General features: G+C 41.4%; 1 protein-coding gene across 7 annotated transcripts in view; it reads left to right on the top strand.

The window, feature by feature from the left end:
* Positions 1 to 14297, top strand: part of LOC144684740 (potassium voltage-gated channel subfamily KQT member 1) — a 767141-nt gene that overhangs the window by 269146 nt on the left and 483698 nt on the right. For 5 of the 7 annotated variants that reach the window (XM_078548914.1, XM_078548911.1, XM_078548912.1 and 2 more), the window contains 4 exons: positions 1071 to 1187; positions 1499 to 1646; positions 5828 to 5854; positions 7285 to 7347. In XM_078548914.1, coding sequence (XP_078405040.1) covers positions 1071 to 1187; positions 1499 to 1646; positions 5828 to 5854; positions 7285 to 7347 — 355 coding nt within the window. The remainder of the gene's footprint in view (positions 1 to 1070; positions 1188 to 1498; positions 1647 to 5827; positions 5855 to 7284; positions 7348 to 14297) is intronic. The other 2 variants (XM_078548916.1, XM_078548913.1) reach the window with 1 other exon arrangement.

The following is a 14297-nucleotide window of genomic DNA, read 5'->3' as shown; positions in this document are numbered from 1 at the left end:
TTTTCACTGCCCATGCAACCTTACAGTTTTGATGGGCAGGCAAAAAGGCTGAGCGGCTTTTGCAGTTTTTGCGAAACCTCATCCACAGGCAGGATGAGGCTTCAATCCGTCATTAAAAAAAATTTCATCCTAATTTCTAATGTGTCCCTGTTCATGTGACAAAGTCACATGAGGGGACATGTTTTTAAAATATTTTTAAAATCTTTATTTTTAATTTTCAAAACTCTTCATCTCCGGCTTTTCCAGCACGCACCTGCACGTATGCATGAACTTGCGCTCTTGCCCTCGTCCCCCCAGCACAGGCAGCGCTGCTGCGCGTGTTTCACGCTGGGTGGTCCGCTGGTGTGAAATCGCGGTCCGGCCCTGATCGCAGGCGGCCATCAGTTTCCCGACCACTCCCGCCCGCCCCCGCAGAGCCCGCCTAACGAGGACAAAATTCTGCCCATATATTTCAGAATATGTAAATTTAGGATTGATATCAGGAAATTCTTCTTCCCTCAAAGAGTGAATCAATACATGAAATGGATTCTTGAATACAGTAATGGAGGCAAAAGCCCTGAAATCATTTAAGGGCCAATTGGATACTGCAATAGGGGGACTTTAGAGTCATTCTGAATGGAGGAATTAAAATGGGATGAATGTCCTTCCCAATCCACAACTATCCATGAGTTGGAGTTAAAACAGAAATGCATGTTTTTAAATGGTTTGTTTTGTTTTGGAAAATCACAAGGAAGCTTAGTTACATGTTTGATTTATTTTTTGATTGAGGATGTTTTTCAATGACCATGAACATCTTGGGACTATTTGCCATGATAGAGAAATGAATAAACCTGTGAATCATCAGAGTTTGCAAATTTTTCTCCCCTGACAGAATTTTAGCCACATAGCAAAATGGTTTATTCTGAAACTATTTTCAACAAATTGAGTCAAGATAACTAAGCGCGTGAAAATCAGTCTTCGTCACAAGTAAATGTACAGTAGTGCTTTTGCTCAGTTACTAATGCACAAGAAACATTTAAGCCCTTCCAAAGAGATAGGTTAAACAGCTTTGTTGGTTTTATTTCTTTCAGACATCATGGAGATGCTATGCAGCAGAGAACTATGAATCTGCAACGTGGAAAATGTATGTGCGACAACCTGTCAAAAGTTATGGTCCATCTCCAAACCCAAAGCCAAAGAAATTAGCGGTAATTACCATCTTCCCATTGTCTTTATTTTCTTTATTATCTCCTCCCTTTTCACATGTTTTTTCTTTTTATGTTCCCACTTCCCTTTTCTCTTTTCATAATTTTCTAATACATCAGTGGGAGCCAGCTTTAACTTGGACAAATCTGATCTCCATTTTTACCTCATAAGAGTCTCACGCTTCCACGTGCACAAAGTTGTGTGAGCCTTGTCCCCGGGTGTTTACTGACCGTGTGTCGAGCAAACATTGATACCTGTCTTGCAAGCCTGATGTTAAAGTTGTAAAGAAATTGTTGACTGCTTGCACTTTCAGGGTAAAAAAAAGAAGCTCAAAGTTGATAAAGACAATGGATTGAACTCTGAGAAGTCACTGAACGTGCCTAACATCACTTACGACCATGTCGCTGACAAGGATGACAGGAAATCTGAAAACTCAAATATTGATGGATGTGATTCATCAGGTAAGAGAGAGATATGAATGAGATTTGACCACTCTTGCCCAGTTAGCTGGTCCAACAAAAGATTTCTCAGGTAGACAGCTTGCTGCCTGTTATCAAGCTTGCAGAAAAAGAGAATGGAAATTTGGAACTCTCTCACCCCAAGAAGCTTCGGCAATTAGAGCTTTCAAGACTGAGCTCGAGAAATTTTTGCTAAATAAAAGTATCCAGGGATATGGAGCTAAGAGGGGAAAATAAAGTTGAGGTAATTGTTTAATTGAGTGGCATGCAGGCTCAAGGGACCAGATGACCCACTCCAGTTCCCAATGTTACTGTGTGGACAGGTGATTCAGAACAAACTTTGCCAGTTGTTCTTTTTTAAACCCTCAATCTTGCGCTGTATTTTCAAGCAACTCTTTGATTTGTGTCTCTCAGTGCAGATATGCTCGGACTATCCTGAATCCAATACAATGTCCATGAAAATTTGAACAGTTGCAGTAACTTTGGTTTTCACAGATATTGTAAGATAAAGATGAGAATAAACAATCCATGCAATCTAACAACCAAGTTATTAAAATACAGTGACGAGTCTCAAAAGTGTTTCAAAAGCTGGGATTTCTGCCTAGCTTTTGAGCTGTCACTGTAAGTTTGTTGGCCTAATGATTATCCTATAAAATTGCACTCTGATTTCTGTACTATTACAGGTTAAAAGAAGGTGCAGAACCAGCCTTTGAAAACAATTCCAAAATACCCTGAAAATATTACAATCATGATGTATAACTTGTTCATTTTAAAGTAACCTGCTTTTTAATTATAAAGAACAGTGCAGCATTTGACAATTTAATACAATATACGTCGAACATCTGTATTATGACCTAAATTATAAAATGTACAAAGGCATTTGATAACAATATAAACAAAATAAACTTATGGCATCTTGTAAATAAAACTTATTAAATTATTTGTAATTAAACTTGATAGTCATAAAATGAAATTTTGGAGCAATAGATGGAGTAGCGGGGGAATATATGCAGGGTAATTACATTTGGGTTGTCCACTGTATTCAGCAAGTCTGAGAGAATGGGGTAAATTGTCAGCCTGCCAGCTGGGTGTAAAACAGGCACTGTGGATGGGCTGCCTGGTATTGATGTCGAATGATTTTCATTACCATGGAAATGAAAATTTTCCAGTTTCTACAATGGATCCTCAGTGCCAGCTCTATGAATGAGAGGGAAGTTGAAAATTTACCTTCATATAAATGATCACACAGTGACCTCAACTTAAAGTAATGCCTTAAGAACATCATGACGTGAATTCCTTAAACATCAAAGGGTGAGATTTCATCTCTGTCCTGCGTGTAATGAAATCATAGCCCTGTTTATAAAGAATGCATTTACCAGTTGGTGCACAGAGGAAACTTTCCTCCAGTATGATGCTTCATGGAATGATGAAAGGTGCTATTGGATTTTTCTGCCCTTTGAGGTCGTGGTGGAAGCAAAACGAAATGTGGAAGGAAATGGAAAATGTGAAATACTTCTGATCAGCCCAATCACGTGGACCTTTCTGTGAGCTCTGGATTTGGGGTCAGCAACGTGTATGTCCCTGAAATGAGGCAAATGGAGGTTACCGGGTTCCATTTTCTGAGAATGAAAGGACAGCAGAGGAACAGGGCAGCATTTCATTCCATGTTATCCAGTCCAGGGAACAAATATTTTGAAGTCAAGGAAGTTATTTTTATTATCTAGGTCAGCTGCACATAATGGAAGTGACTCCTTTTTGTATATTTTATGGAAACTTGTATATATATATATATTAATGATCCTAGAAGTTGTTATGTATACTGGCATACAAACATGAGATGCATTCCATGAAACCTCTTTATTTTAAATAAACCCTTCTGATCCCTGGTTAAATAGTGAACATTTTAATACATTAAGCATGCTGATGCTGATTTCACTCCATGGCACTTATTTCTAGGTAATATATTTTATGATAGTGGGATATTTTATCAGGTAATCCAAAGGAGGCCTTTGCAAGAACAGTCCCCACATGCCCCAGCTCTTATCTCCTTGACCCTAGTTAATGCTGTATTTATTTGCCATAGTCTTGCAATCGCATTGTAAGACGTGTGACCTGATTTATATCTACATTATCCATGGCTGTCAACATTTCATAGATTCAGGTCATGCCATTTTTCAGGTTTATTTTCTACAATGAAAAAAGGCAAACTACTTCATACTTTGAAACCATAAGCACACGCATCCAGATTTTTAGATATTAAGGAGAGAAGCCTGGCTCTGCCTACCTGGATAGGGTGCTTGATATGAGAGGCCTACAGATCAAATTTCTCATCCCAGTTCGCTTCCAATTGATGTTGGAACAAAATTTCTAAAACACGTGTGAACCAGAACTGGATGAGGAAAATACCATGTTGAACCATTACTAAAGTGGCTAAGAATGCTAATGCAGGTGGATAGATCATTACCGATAATGAATGGTTATGGAAAAGATTTTGAAAGTAACCCTTACTAAGTGCATTTTCATTAAAATGTAAAATTTGAATGGACTTCCCTGTGTAACGAATCTGGAATGCCATCAGTTGGGTTGTATGCTTGCATGTAGCTAATCTTTCTGCTGTATTAGTAAGGATCACAAAGCAAAACCCTAAGTGGCCTTATTTGGAGTATGCATACAATTCAACTATGTACTTTACAAGCTTTGCTGTGGAAGTTCATCTAAACATGGAGTTTGAGAGACTTTGGCCAGAATTTCCCCTTGTTGGGCGGGCTCAGCAGGAGCGGGTGGGGGTGGCCAGGAAGCCGACCGCCGTCCGCGATCGGCTCCACTCCACGATTTCACACGGGCAGGCTAATTAAGGTTGGCCCTGCATGGATCGCGAGCGGCAGCGCTGAACGCTGCTTGTGCAGGCGAGGGAAGGAGGGAGAGCGGGCCTGGCGCGCAGTTCACGCATGTGTGCGAAAGAACACTTCAATCTCCCTGAGGCACGGAGCTGCCTCTGGGAGAATGAAGCGCTTTTTAAAAAAATTAATGAAGACAGTGAAAATTTAAAAAACATGTCCCCTCATGTAACCCTGTCACATGAGCTGGGACATGTATTTAATTCACAAATAAAGTTTTTAGTTAATGTTTATTTGCTTTAGGAAACCTCATCCCACTCATGGATGCGGTTTCCGAAAAAATGTAAAGGCCGCTTGGCCTTTTCACCTGACTGCCAACCGTTAGATTGGACGGGCAGTGTAAATTTGATTTTAATTAGCTTGTTAATGGCCTTAATAGGCCTTTCAATTATCGGCGGGCATGCAGCCGACACCGGCATGTGCCCGCTGAACGAAATATCACGCAATGCACACCCGACATCATCACGCGTCATATTACGCTCAGGCGTGTTGGGCGCGTGCCCGCAAGCTGAACGTAAAATTCTGCCCTTTATCTCAGTGGACAGCCTTTGTGTATTGGGGCTGGTGGTGTCTCAGCTTCTGATAAATATGTGGAATCTTGCATCTTATTTTTAATCAAGCATCCAACTGAGGAAGGTTGCATTGACTCCAGAGCAATGGGAAGTAAAGTTAAGGTGAAATCAGACTGCTTTGTTTGGGTTAGTAGACAATAGACAATGGAGAAGAAAAGGGAGTGAAAAAATGGGAATGGAAGAAAATGGACAAAGCATTGTTGGAGTAGAATGAAATAGACAGTAGGCATGGTGAGGTGGGTCGGTGTATGGTGAAAGGAATAGATAAAGCAAGGGAAGACAGACAAAGTGTGGAGATGGATTGAAGAAAATGGCCATGGGCAAATATAAATAGGGGGAAATAAGCAAAGAGGTAGAGATTACAGAAGGAAAAAAATGGTTGCCAACCTCCTCAAACTTAATCATAACTGAGATATTTTATCAGCACAATTTAAACTATGGTTGATATTAACCCAGTCAAATGTGTGTGGTTTTGCTATTCCAAATAAATGGGATGAACTTTCTGCCATCTTCTTCATAAAAAGATAACCGAGAAGCTCATATGACAATGACCATCATTGTTGAGGTTGTAACACTTCAGGTGATTGTACAATTGAGGATATGTTGTAATATTTTGAATGTGCACAACTTTACTATTTTCTCTGACTTTTTTCTATCTTTCTCTGTCTGTGACATCTCCATCTATAACCTCTCTCCCACTTCTGCAAGTATACAGGAAAAGCAAAGATGCTGAAAACAACTGGTAAGTTATTGGTTGACATGCGCTGTGGTTGTAGAAATACTGTATTTTCTTTTAAGCCTAGATGTGGGTAATGCTGTGAGTGACATCCTTTGTGACTATTGTCTTGGTGATTAGCTTAGAGTAGAGCTCTAGAAACCTGTGAATTTTAGTAACCAAACCAAGTAAAGCACACTAAGCATGCTTTGACTTCTAAATGAATTTCAAAAGCAAAGTGTTGCATGTGATTTTTCTGTGTTGTCATTGAGTGCAAATATTGACTGCAGTGACAGGCTACATGAAGGAGGTAATATCTGCAGCAGGGGAGGTGTACAGAACTGACAGTGTATTCTACTCAAAGTTGGAAGGAGCATCATTTAGCTAATATATGTTATATATATATATATATATATATATATAGCTCAAAACTGAAGTCAGTATTTGTGATATTGTAGTTATTTGCTTAGTTTCTTTCAGAAAAAGGAAATAGTCCACCTCCCTATTTACTGTAGTTTTGTCGGTGGTCAATTTAGATAGCCCAACTCCCAATTAAACCGTGGACCCATCCCAAAGGTAGGCACTTGGACTCTGATGACATGGAAAAACTATGTTCTTGTTCCATTTTCATGGCTACCTCGCTGGCTAATTGGGTACTAACTTAATAAAAGCGCCTTGATGTCTCAAATGTCTTTACATAATTCCTTTGGGGAAACCAGGGAACACCACAATGTGATAGACACCATCATGTACTGATTGTCATTTTAAGAAAAAAGGTTGCTATTCCTAAAAAGAGGTTCCAACTGTAAGCTTTTCCTCTGAACTACGCATATTGCTCACCAGAGACAGGTGGTGATAAGCCATCGCCACATCTTCTCTGCCCCATCCTTTTGGTTAGTTGCCTTTACAACAGTTTGTAGATCATATCTCACTACCAGGAGCACTTTGAAACCAGCTCCTCCTCTCCCTCCGCTGTTCTTAATTATGAAATGGTGTTTCCCCTGCCCCCGTCAAACTGGTGTCACTCTGAAAACAGCAAGTTTGCCAAATCCATGCCATTGTTTGTTGTCACTTGCCTGAGATTATTTCCCACATGTGGCTTTTCCGCAGTCAGTTGCATGCAAGGTTTTGTTCCAAGGACAATATGTATATGATTATTAAAAACTTAAGGCATTGTATACTGTAAATGTATGGAAAATTGGTTCAACCTGTTCAACCACAAGGAAAAGCTCCCATGTATTGATTATCATTTCTTGATTTGCCTCTTTCCTTCATGCTGTCTCATTTCAAATTCTGTAATGATAAGAGTCGAATGGATTGAGGTGCAAAAAAAGCATTTCCTTCTGGGCAGGTATGAAGAAACTGTTTTCATTCTTTCATCTTTAAGTAATGCTGTCTTTTTTCTTTTTATCTTTTCTTTTCCTAATCTCTGATTTCGTCTCTGACTGGTGACCAAGTTCGCCAGCATTCTTGGGCTTCCTTTACTCCAATCTATTCCTTCAGCTTTCCTTCTCCTCAAGGTAATGACTAAGTTGGGTGAAATAATTTGATTTGATTCTAACAGAAACTCGAATCTTCACTGATCTTGTTCAATGCAAATGTTCCCACACCCTGAATAGTTGAGAAATGTCTAGCTTGTAACTGGTGCTGTGATACCAAGGGTGGAATCTTGTTGAGGCATCAAAGGGCTCGCCTGCTGGCTGGAGAGTCAGCGAGAGATCCGTACTGCCTCTTTTTAGGAAAGCCTGCTGAACCTCGTCACAGTCAGGCAGTGGTGAGGTCAGCGGTGGACCTTCCCCTGGAATCAAAACCCCCGTGGTGGAGGTCTTGCCTACTGAGAGCTGCTGGCCTATCAGAAGCCAGCAACTCCTGTGTTCAGCAGCGCCACAGGGCAGGCAGTGGCTGCTGCAGGAAAAACACCTACCTGAGTCCCAATATCACAGAGCGACCCAGGACACAGTTAAGGTGGAGGTGGGGAGAGGGGAGGGGGGGAGCGGGGCGGTGGCAGAGCGTTCATGGATTGGTGTTCGCTGGAGAGGGGTGTAGGGGGGTCAGCAGCAAGGCCAGGGGGTTGCTCTTATCTGCCCCCCCTCCTTCCCAATTTCAAGTCCCTCTATCGAAAACTGAGTGCCTTTGACCAATGAACCCCACCCCACCCCCCTGCCCCAGAAGTGACAAGCTGGCCACACGTTTTTAGCTGTCATGCACACCACATTTTGACAGGCCCTCTTGCAGCTGGGTTAATACCAGTGGAAGTAGGATAAAGTCCTTACGTGGTCATTAATTGGCCACTTAAGGGTCTTAGTAGGCAGCGGGGCAGGAAGTCGACCATGGACCTCCCCACCCAGAACTTCATTCTGGCGGAGGCAGGAAGGTGGCGAGCTTCCGGTATGCCACCACCCTGCCTAATTTAATGCCTTTCCCGCTTCTAAGCTCGCCTCCAGAGATAGCACAAGATTCAACTGCCCCACAAGGTCTCCTGATGTTAAAGGTGACTCTCCTTACATAGCACAAGTTAAGAAGGTGACTGTGTGCTGAATACTGGTTCTCCCCAAAGTTAGCGGGTAACAGAGTCCAACAATTTTCACTGTCCAAATTTGTTTTAAGGCTCGTGAATTATCAATCTAATGATGAATTCTGCTGGTTTACGAATGTGGATCATTGGGGGGTTGAAGCTAATTAGATGGATCTGTAATTCTGTTATGAGGTCCCCATTCATTTGATTCAGAGTACAAACTGATGCTTATCTAACACCATAACACATTTTTCCAAAAGAACCAAAGTATTTAGAAAATGAATTATTGTTGTTTTGTAGGTAAATTTAGCTGTCACTCAGCGCCAGCAACATGATGAATGATCAGTTCGTCCATTTTTTTTCTCTGTTGGATTGCCTGAGGGAGGAAGGCTAACCTGAACCCTGGGAGAATTTCCTGCTGTTTTAAGACAGGAACTTTTGCATTCACCTGAATCAGCTGAGACCTTAGTTTATCAGCAACTCTCATGGTGTGGTACTATACTGGATTAAAATCCCGGAGAGGAGCTTCACCCCACAGCCTTCTGACTCAGATGCTACAAACTCTTAAGAAAGCTGACAGGAATTTTGTCAAAAGGCATAATCGAAAAAAAATGCTAAAATCTACATCCTTCATGCTATTGAACACTTTCGCCAAAATTTCCTGAGAATTTCGTCAGCTTATGCTGGTATATAAAATAAATTAGAAACCAATATTAACATTTGGGGGCCACATTTAGTTCTTCTTTTAGTTTCTCATTATGTATGAAAATTCAAGTTTGAAACCATTGAATTTTCCTCCATGCACAATAGGTATGGCATGTTTAAGAAAATGCAATCGTGGAAACTTTTCAGTGCTTGGTGTAACTCTGGCTGATTCTTTTAAAATGCACTCAAAGATCCAGAATATACAATGTAGGCTTTCAGTGAGGAGAAATGATTTTAAAAATTGCTTTTTAAAAAAATCACATTAAAACAACATAAATATAGCTTTGGGTTCTGCTGTGCCTAAAATGTTGGATGTAAACATATGCGCATTAGAACTGGCAAAACTCAGAGAAACTCACAGTCTTTAGTCTTTTGCATGAGAGAATGGAGCTATGTGAATAAGCAGCCAAGGGTTTCACTGGAAGTTTCTTTGAGTCAGCTCACACGTCGAGGAAACTAGGCATAGCAAACAACCATTGCAAGTCATTTATGCCTTGCATCTCCTGAATCTTTTGATCTGAAAATCAGCATTGCACTATATTGGCACAAGTTTTCAGTATATTCCAGATCTCAAACCTTATCAATGGGGGAGGAGGGGAGCTTGGGCTCAGCAGTGGGTTGGTAGGGTATTAGAAAGCAGTAAATTGTATAATTGTAAAGAAAGGGACTGGGCTAGTACAGAACTCGTACGAAGACCTTTACTTGGTTATTCTAAAATCCATGAATGGATTGCATTGGGTGCTCATTCATGAATCTTCTACGTAAATGTAATTTTTAACGCTGACTCATATTGCTTGGTATGTCCACATTGCCTCACAGTGCTTCAAAAAATAATTTGTGACAGATGGTTAACATCAAACTAAATAAGGTAGATATCCAACCTTGTTGTATTTGTTCTTGTGAGAATAAAATGCAATGAGATCCAATTTTGGAGACCAATGTCCTGAGCCCTAAGCATGTCGGATGGACATCCATCCTAATATTGGACAGCTGCATGTGGAGGCATGGCAAGTGGTAACAGTTTGCACAGATTTAGATGAATCCCAAGGACCAAATGAAGACTTCCAATATGGCACGCATTGGGGATTCATCAACCGCTTCACCTGTTATGATGTGTGCCAGGCAGATCAAATCCACAAGGGAAACTTGGTGACGTTATCACAACAGTTTTACAATTTGTATTTATTACGAGGAAGATGCGTGTACTGAATTCAGAAGTAATGAGTCCACCAAGACCTTTAGAGATTTTTTAAAAATTAAATTAAAATACTTATTAACAAAATAAAAGATTTGAAGCACATACATAAGACTACAATTAATTATTACTATAACAAATCCTAAAATTCCTAACTGACCTGACTCCCAGTTATACACCCCCTTTAAAGCAATAGTCCAAAATAGATTTTAGATTTAAAACCAAACTCAGCAAGTTAACACTTGACAATGGAATTCCAAATGGGTGTCTCCAACTCCTGTTACTTTACATAGCAGACTTATGCACAAATGGCTGGAGGCTTCTTGAAGGCTGTTTCACACACTCCTGTTAGATCTTACATGGCCTTCCTTACATAGCCTTTCATTCTCCTTTATACATGTTTCTCTCTTTTTAATATGTAAATGCTATTGTTCCATATGTCTTTGAAACTGTATCTTCCTCATAATATAAAAACTTTCATGGTGCCAACATTGCCAGTAACCTTTGGGAAAAATAAACACCTCCTTAGCCTTGCTTATCTGGCTAGTTGTAAACAGACTAAGATTTCTTTGAAATCCAAACACTCCCTTCATTTATCTAAAAATGCAAATTCCCTTCACACCTTAAATGCTAAGCCAGCATCCATGTTTACTCATTAGCACGTCAAGTACACTTCTATACCTAGCTTGTTTTGATGATTTCAAGCTTGCAGTCTACTTGACTCCACATGTAATAAAATTACACAGAGCGAACTATAATCACACCATAAACCTATTTCACAATAAACCAGAAAAATATTATGAAAATTATTATACTTTCATCACACACTCCACAAAGCAGAATGCCAACGAACTTCTACACTTGTAACTTCATAAAGTTTCAGAGAGAACATTTATTTTATTTTGAGAACTGCATAATTATCTCATTTCTGTGTTTGCTGGTCTACCAGCTCCATGCTTCATGGCCTCACCCCTCCCTATCTCTGTAACTTCCTCTAATCCTACTATCCTCAGCATCAAGAACATAAAACACAGGAGCAGCAGTAAATCATTCAGATCTTTGAGCCTTCTCCATCATTCAATACAATCGTGGCTGATCATCTACCTCAATTCCACCTTACCGCACTATCCCCATATCTCCTAATCCAAAAATCTATCTATCTCTATTTTGAATATGTTCAATATATGACTGAAGATCCACAGCTTTTTAAGATAGATTATTTCAAAGATCCACAACTCTGTTAGTGAAGCAATTTCTCCTTGGCCAGAATCTTAGTGTCGGCGAGCGGGGACTGCACGTCATTCAGATCCTCAGTTTGGCGGGTGTGCACCAGAGCTGGCTGCACACCCGCCAAACTGTCAAAGGCCTAATAAGACATTTAAAAACCAATTAAAATAATTGACTGAGCTGCCCGTCCAACCTTAAAGTTGGCGGGCAGGCAAAGAGCCCAGGCGGCCTTGGCATTTATCATGAAACCTCACCCACGGGCAGGAGTTTACCAAAAATTTTTAATAAAATTCATTGACAGGTCCCAGCTGATGTGACACTGTCACATGAGGGGACATGTCTTTAAAAAATTTTTTTCTTTATTAAAATTTTTAAAATTCGAACTAATTTGCCTGAGGCAGCTCTGTGCCTCAGGAAGATTTCTGAGCTCTTTCGCGCTTATGCGCGTGAAAGAGCGCAGGCCCCAACTCAGCCTACTCCCCCCCCCCCCCCCACCCGCACAGGGAATGCTCAGTGTCTTAATTGGCCTGCCCACATTAAAATGGCGGCGCGCAGCCCACTCCCACCCAACCCCCCCCAACGGGGTGAAAATTCTCCCCCTTGTCTCAGTCCCAAATGGCTGACCATTTATTCTAAGACTGTGGCCTCTGGTCCTAGACTCCACCGCCACGAAAATTATCCTTCAGCTTCTACTCTATAACGCCCTTTAAGCCCTTTATACGTTTTAATGAGATCACCTTTCATTTTTCTAACTTCTTGAGAATATACGGCGGAATTTTATGGCATCATTGTGGGGGGGGGCCACGAAATGGGGCAAGCCATTTATAATTCCATTGACTTCAGCAGGACCATGAAATCCTGCCAGTGTAAAATTCCATCAATAGCATCAATTTGCTCGATCTTTCCTCATAGAGCAATCCCCTCATCCCAGGAATCAGTCTAATGAACCTTTGTTGCACTCCCAACCAGACTAGTATATCTTTCCTTGGGTAAGAAGATCAAACCTGTACACAGTATTCCAGCTGCGGTCTTGACAAGCCCCTATACACTTGCAGTAAGACTTATTCACTCTTATACTTTCATCCCTTTGAAATAAAGGCTAACATTTGTTTTCTTAATTCCTTGCTGTACCTGCATGTTAACTTTGTATGATTCTTGTACAAGGATGCCAGAGCCCCTTTGAATATCAACATTTCCCAGTCTCCCATTATTTTAAAAAAATTCTGCTTTTCTATTATGTATTCCAAAATGGATAACATTACAATTCCCCACATTATATTCTCCCTGCCATGTCTTGCTAAATCACTTAGCCTGACTATGGCCAACATTTTTCCCCCGTCGGGGGCAAAGAGCGGGAGCGGGCATCGGTGGGCAGGCCTCCGATCGGCGCCCCCAGTTGGGGGCGCGCTGCCATTTTAAGTGGGCAGGCTAATTAAAGCCTGCCCTGCGTGACGTAGCCATTTGTTAAGCAAATCACATCAGAGCATTTTCTGGGTTTTTTTTGTGTGCTCTGAAAGAGGACAATCTGATGGTCAGCGATAGAGGAAAAGTAAGAAGTGTGGGATTGTTGATGAATGGGGAGCTGCGATTGAGGCTATTGGCATGTTCATGAATTATTTGATCATGTAGAGCTCAGATAGACAGGGGCTGTCTACATTGTAGCGTCCCTTCCCCTTCCTGTTCTTCCACTTCTTGTTTCACATTCTTCTCCTCCTCTTTTGCTCCAGCTCCTCAGCTTTTTGCCTGATAGGGGTTTGCAAAGGCTGTTCCCTCATAAGGTTGCAAAGCACGTAGCATAGTACCAGAAATCTTGTTACGTGCTATGCTGAGTACTACAGGCTCCTCCAGAGCAGACCAGGTTTGTGAAAGCTTGAGAAGGGCAATGGCATACTCTATAATACCACTTGTGGTAGCGTGGTTCTCACTGTAGGTGCACTCACATGTAAGCATGAGTTCCATATTGGAGTCATGAGTCAAGTGGTAACCCCTGTCTCCCAGTAACCAGCCTTAGACTTGCCATGTTGGGTCAAATGTAGGTGGCACAGAGGACTGCTGCAGAATGAAGGAGTGGTGCCTGCTGCCAGGATACCAGGCATTCAGCTGTATGACATAAAAACAGAAAATGCTGGAAAAACCCAGCAAGTCAAACAGCATCTGTGGAGAGAAAGACAGAGTTAACGTTTCGAGTCCGTATGACTCTTCTTCAGAGCTGTATGACATGTTGCCTGTATTCAAGCATCAGACACACATTGAGAAAGCAAAATCCCTTTTGGCTGATGAAAATAGCTGACTTCAGATGAGATACATTCCAAGCAATGTTTGTTTAGTCAATAGCACCCAGCACCACAGGGAAGCCTGCAATCCATGCAAACCCTTGTGCTCATTCTGCCTGCTTCTCTCTGGCAAGAGGAAAGGAAATGAAGCTGTCACTCTCTGTATAGAGAGCCACAGTGACCCCTCCCATGAAGCAACATACCGCAAACTTTGAGATATTGCTTGTATCCCCAGCAGCAAACGTAAGGAGCAAGGCACAAAAAACCTAAAGCAAAGGTCACCTTGATGGCCATAGGCAATGCTGACCTTGCCTTGCTTTGAGGCTGTTATTGTGGCTGCAGCTGTTGGCCACTTTCAGTCATGATCTTTTTGGTGAAGCAAAAAAGTTATTGGCATTGGTTCTCACTACAGTTGAGGTAAGAGAATCATTCCCTAAAGACCCTGGGCAGATGTGGCCCCCTGCTGACAGCGCTTTTCATCCTCCTGCTCCTCCTCCTCCCTCTTCCAGCAGATTACACTGCTCTATGTGCCCTCACTTCATTCTCCCGGTCATG

Source organism: Cetorhinus maximus, chromosome 9 (assembly GCF_964194155.1).
Source record: "Cetorhinus maximus chromosome 9, sCetMax3.hap1.1, whole genome shotgun sequence".
Lineage (NCBI taxonomy): Eukaryota > Metazoa > Chordata > Chondrichthyes > Lamniformes > Cetorhinidae > Cetorhinus > Cetorhinus maximus.
Note: the sequence above shows the minus strand (reverse complement) of the source record. Positions and strands in the feature narration are given on the sequence as shown.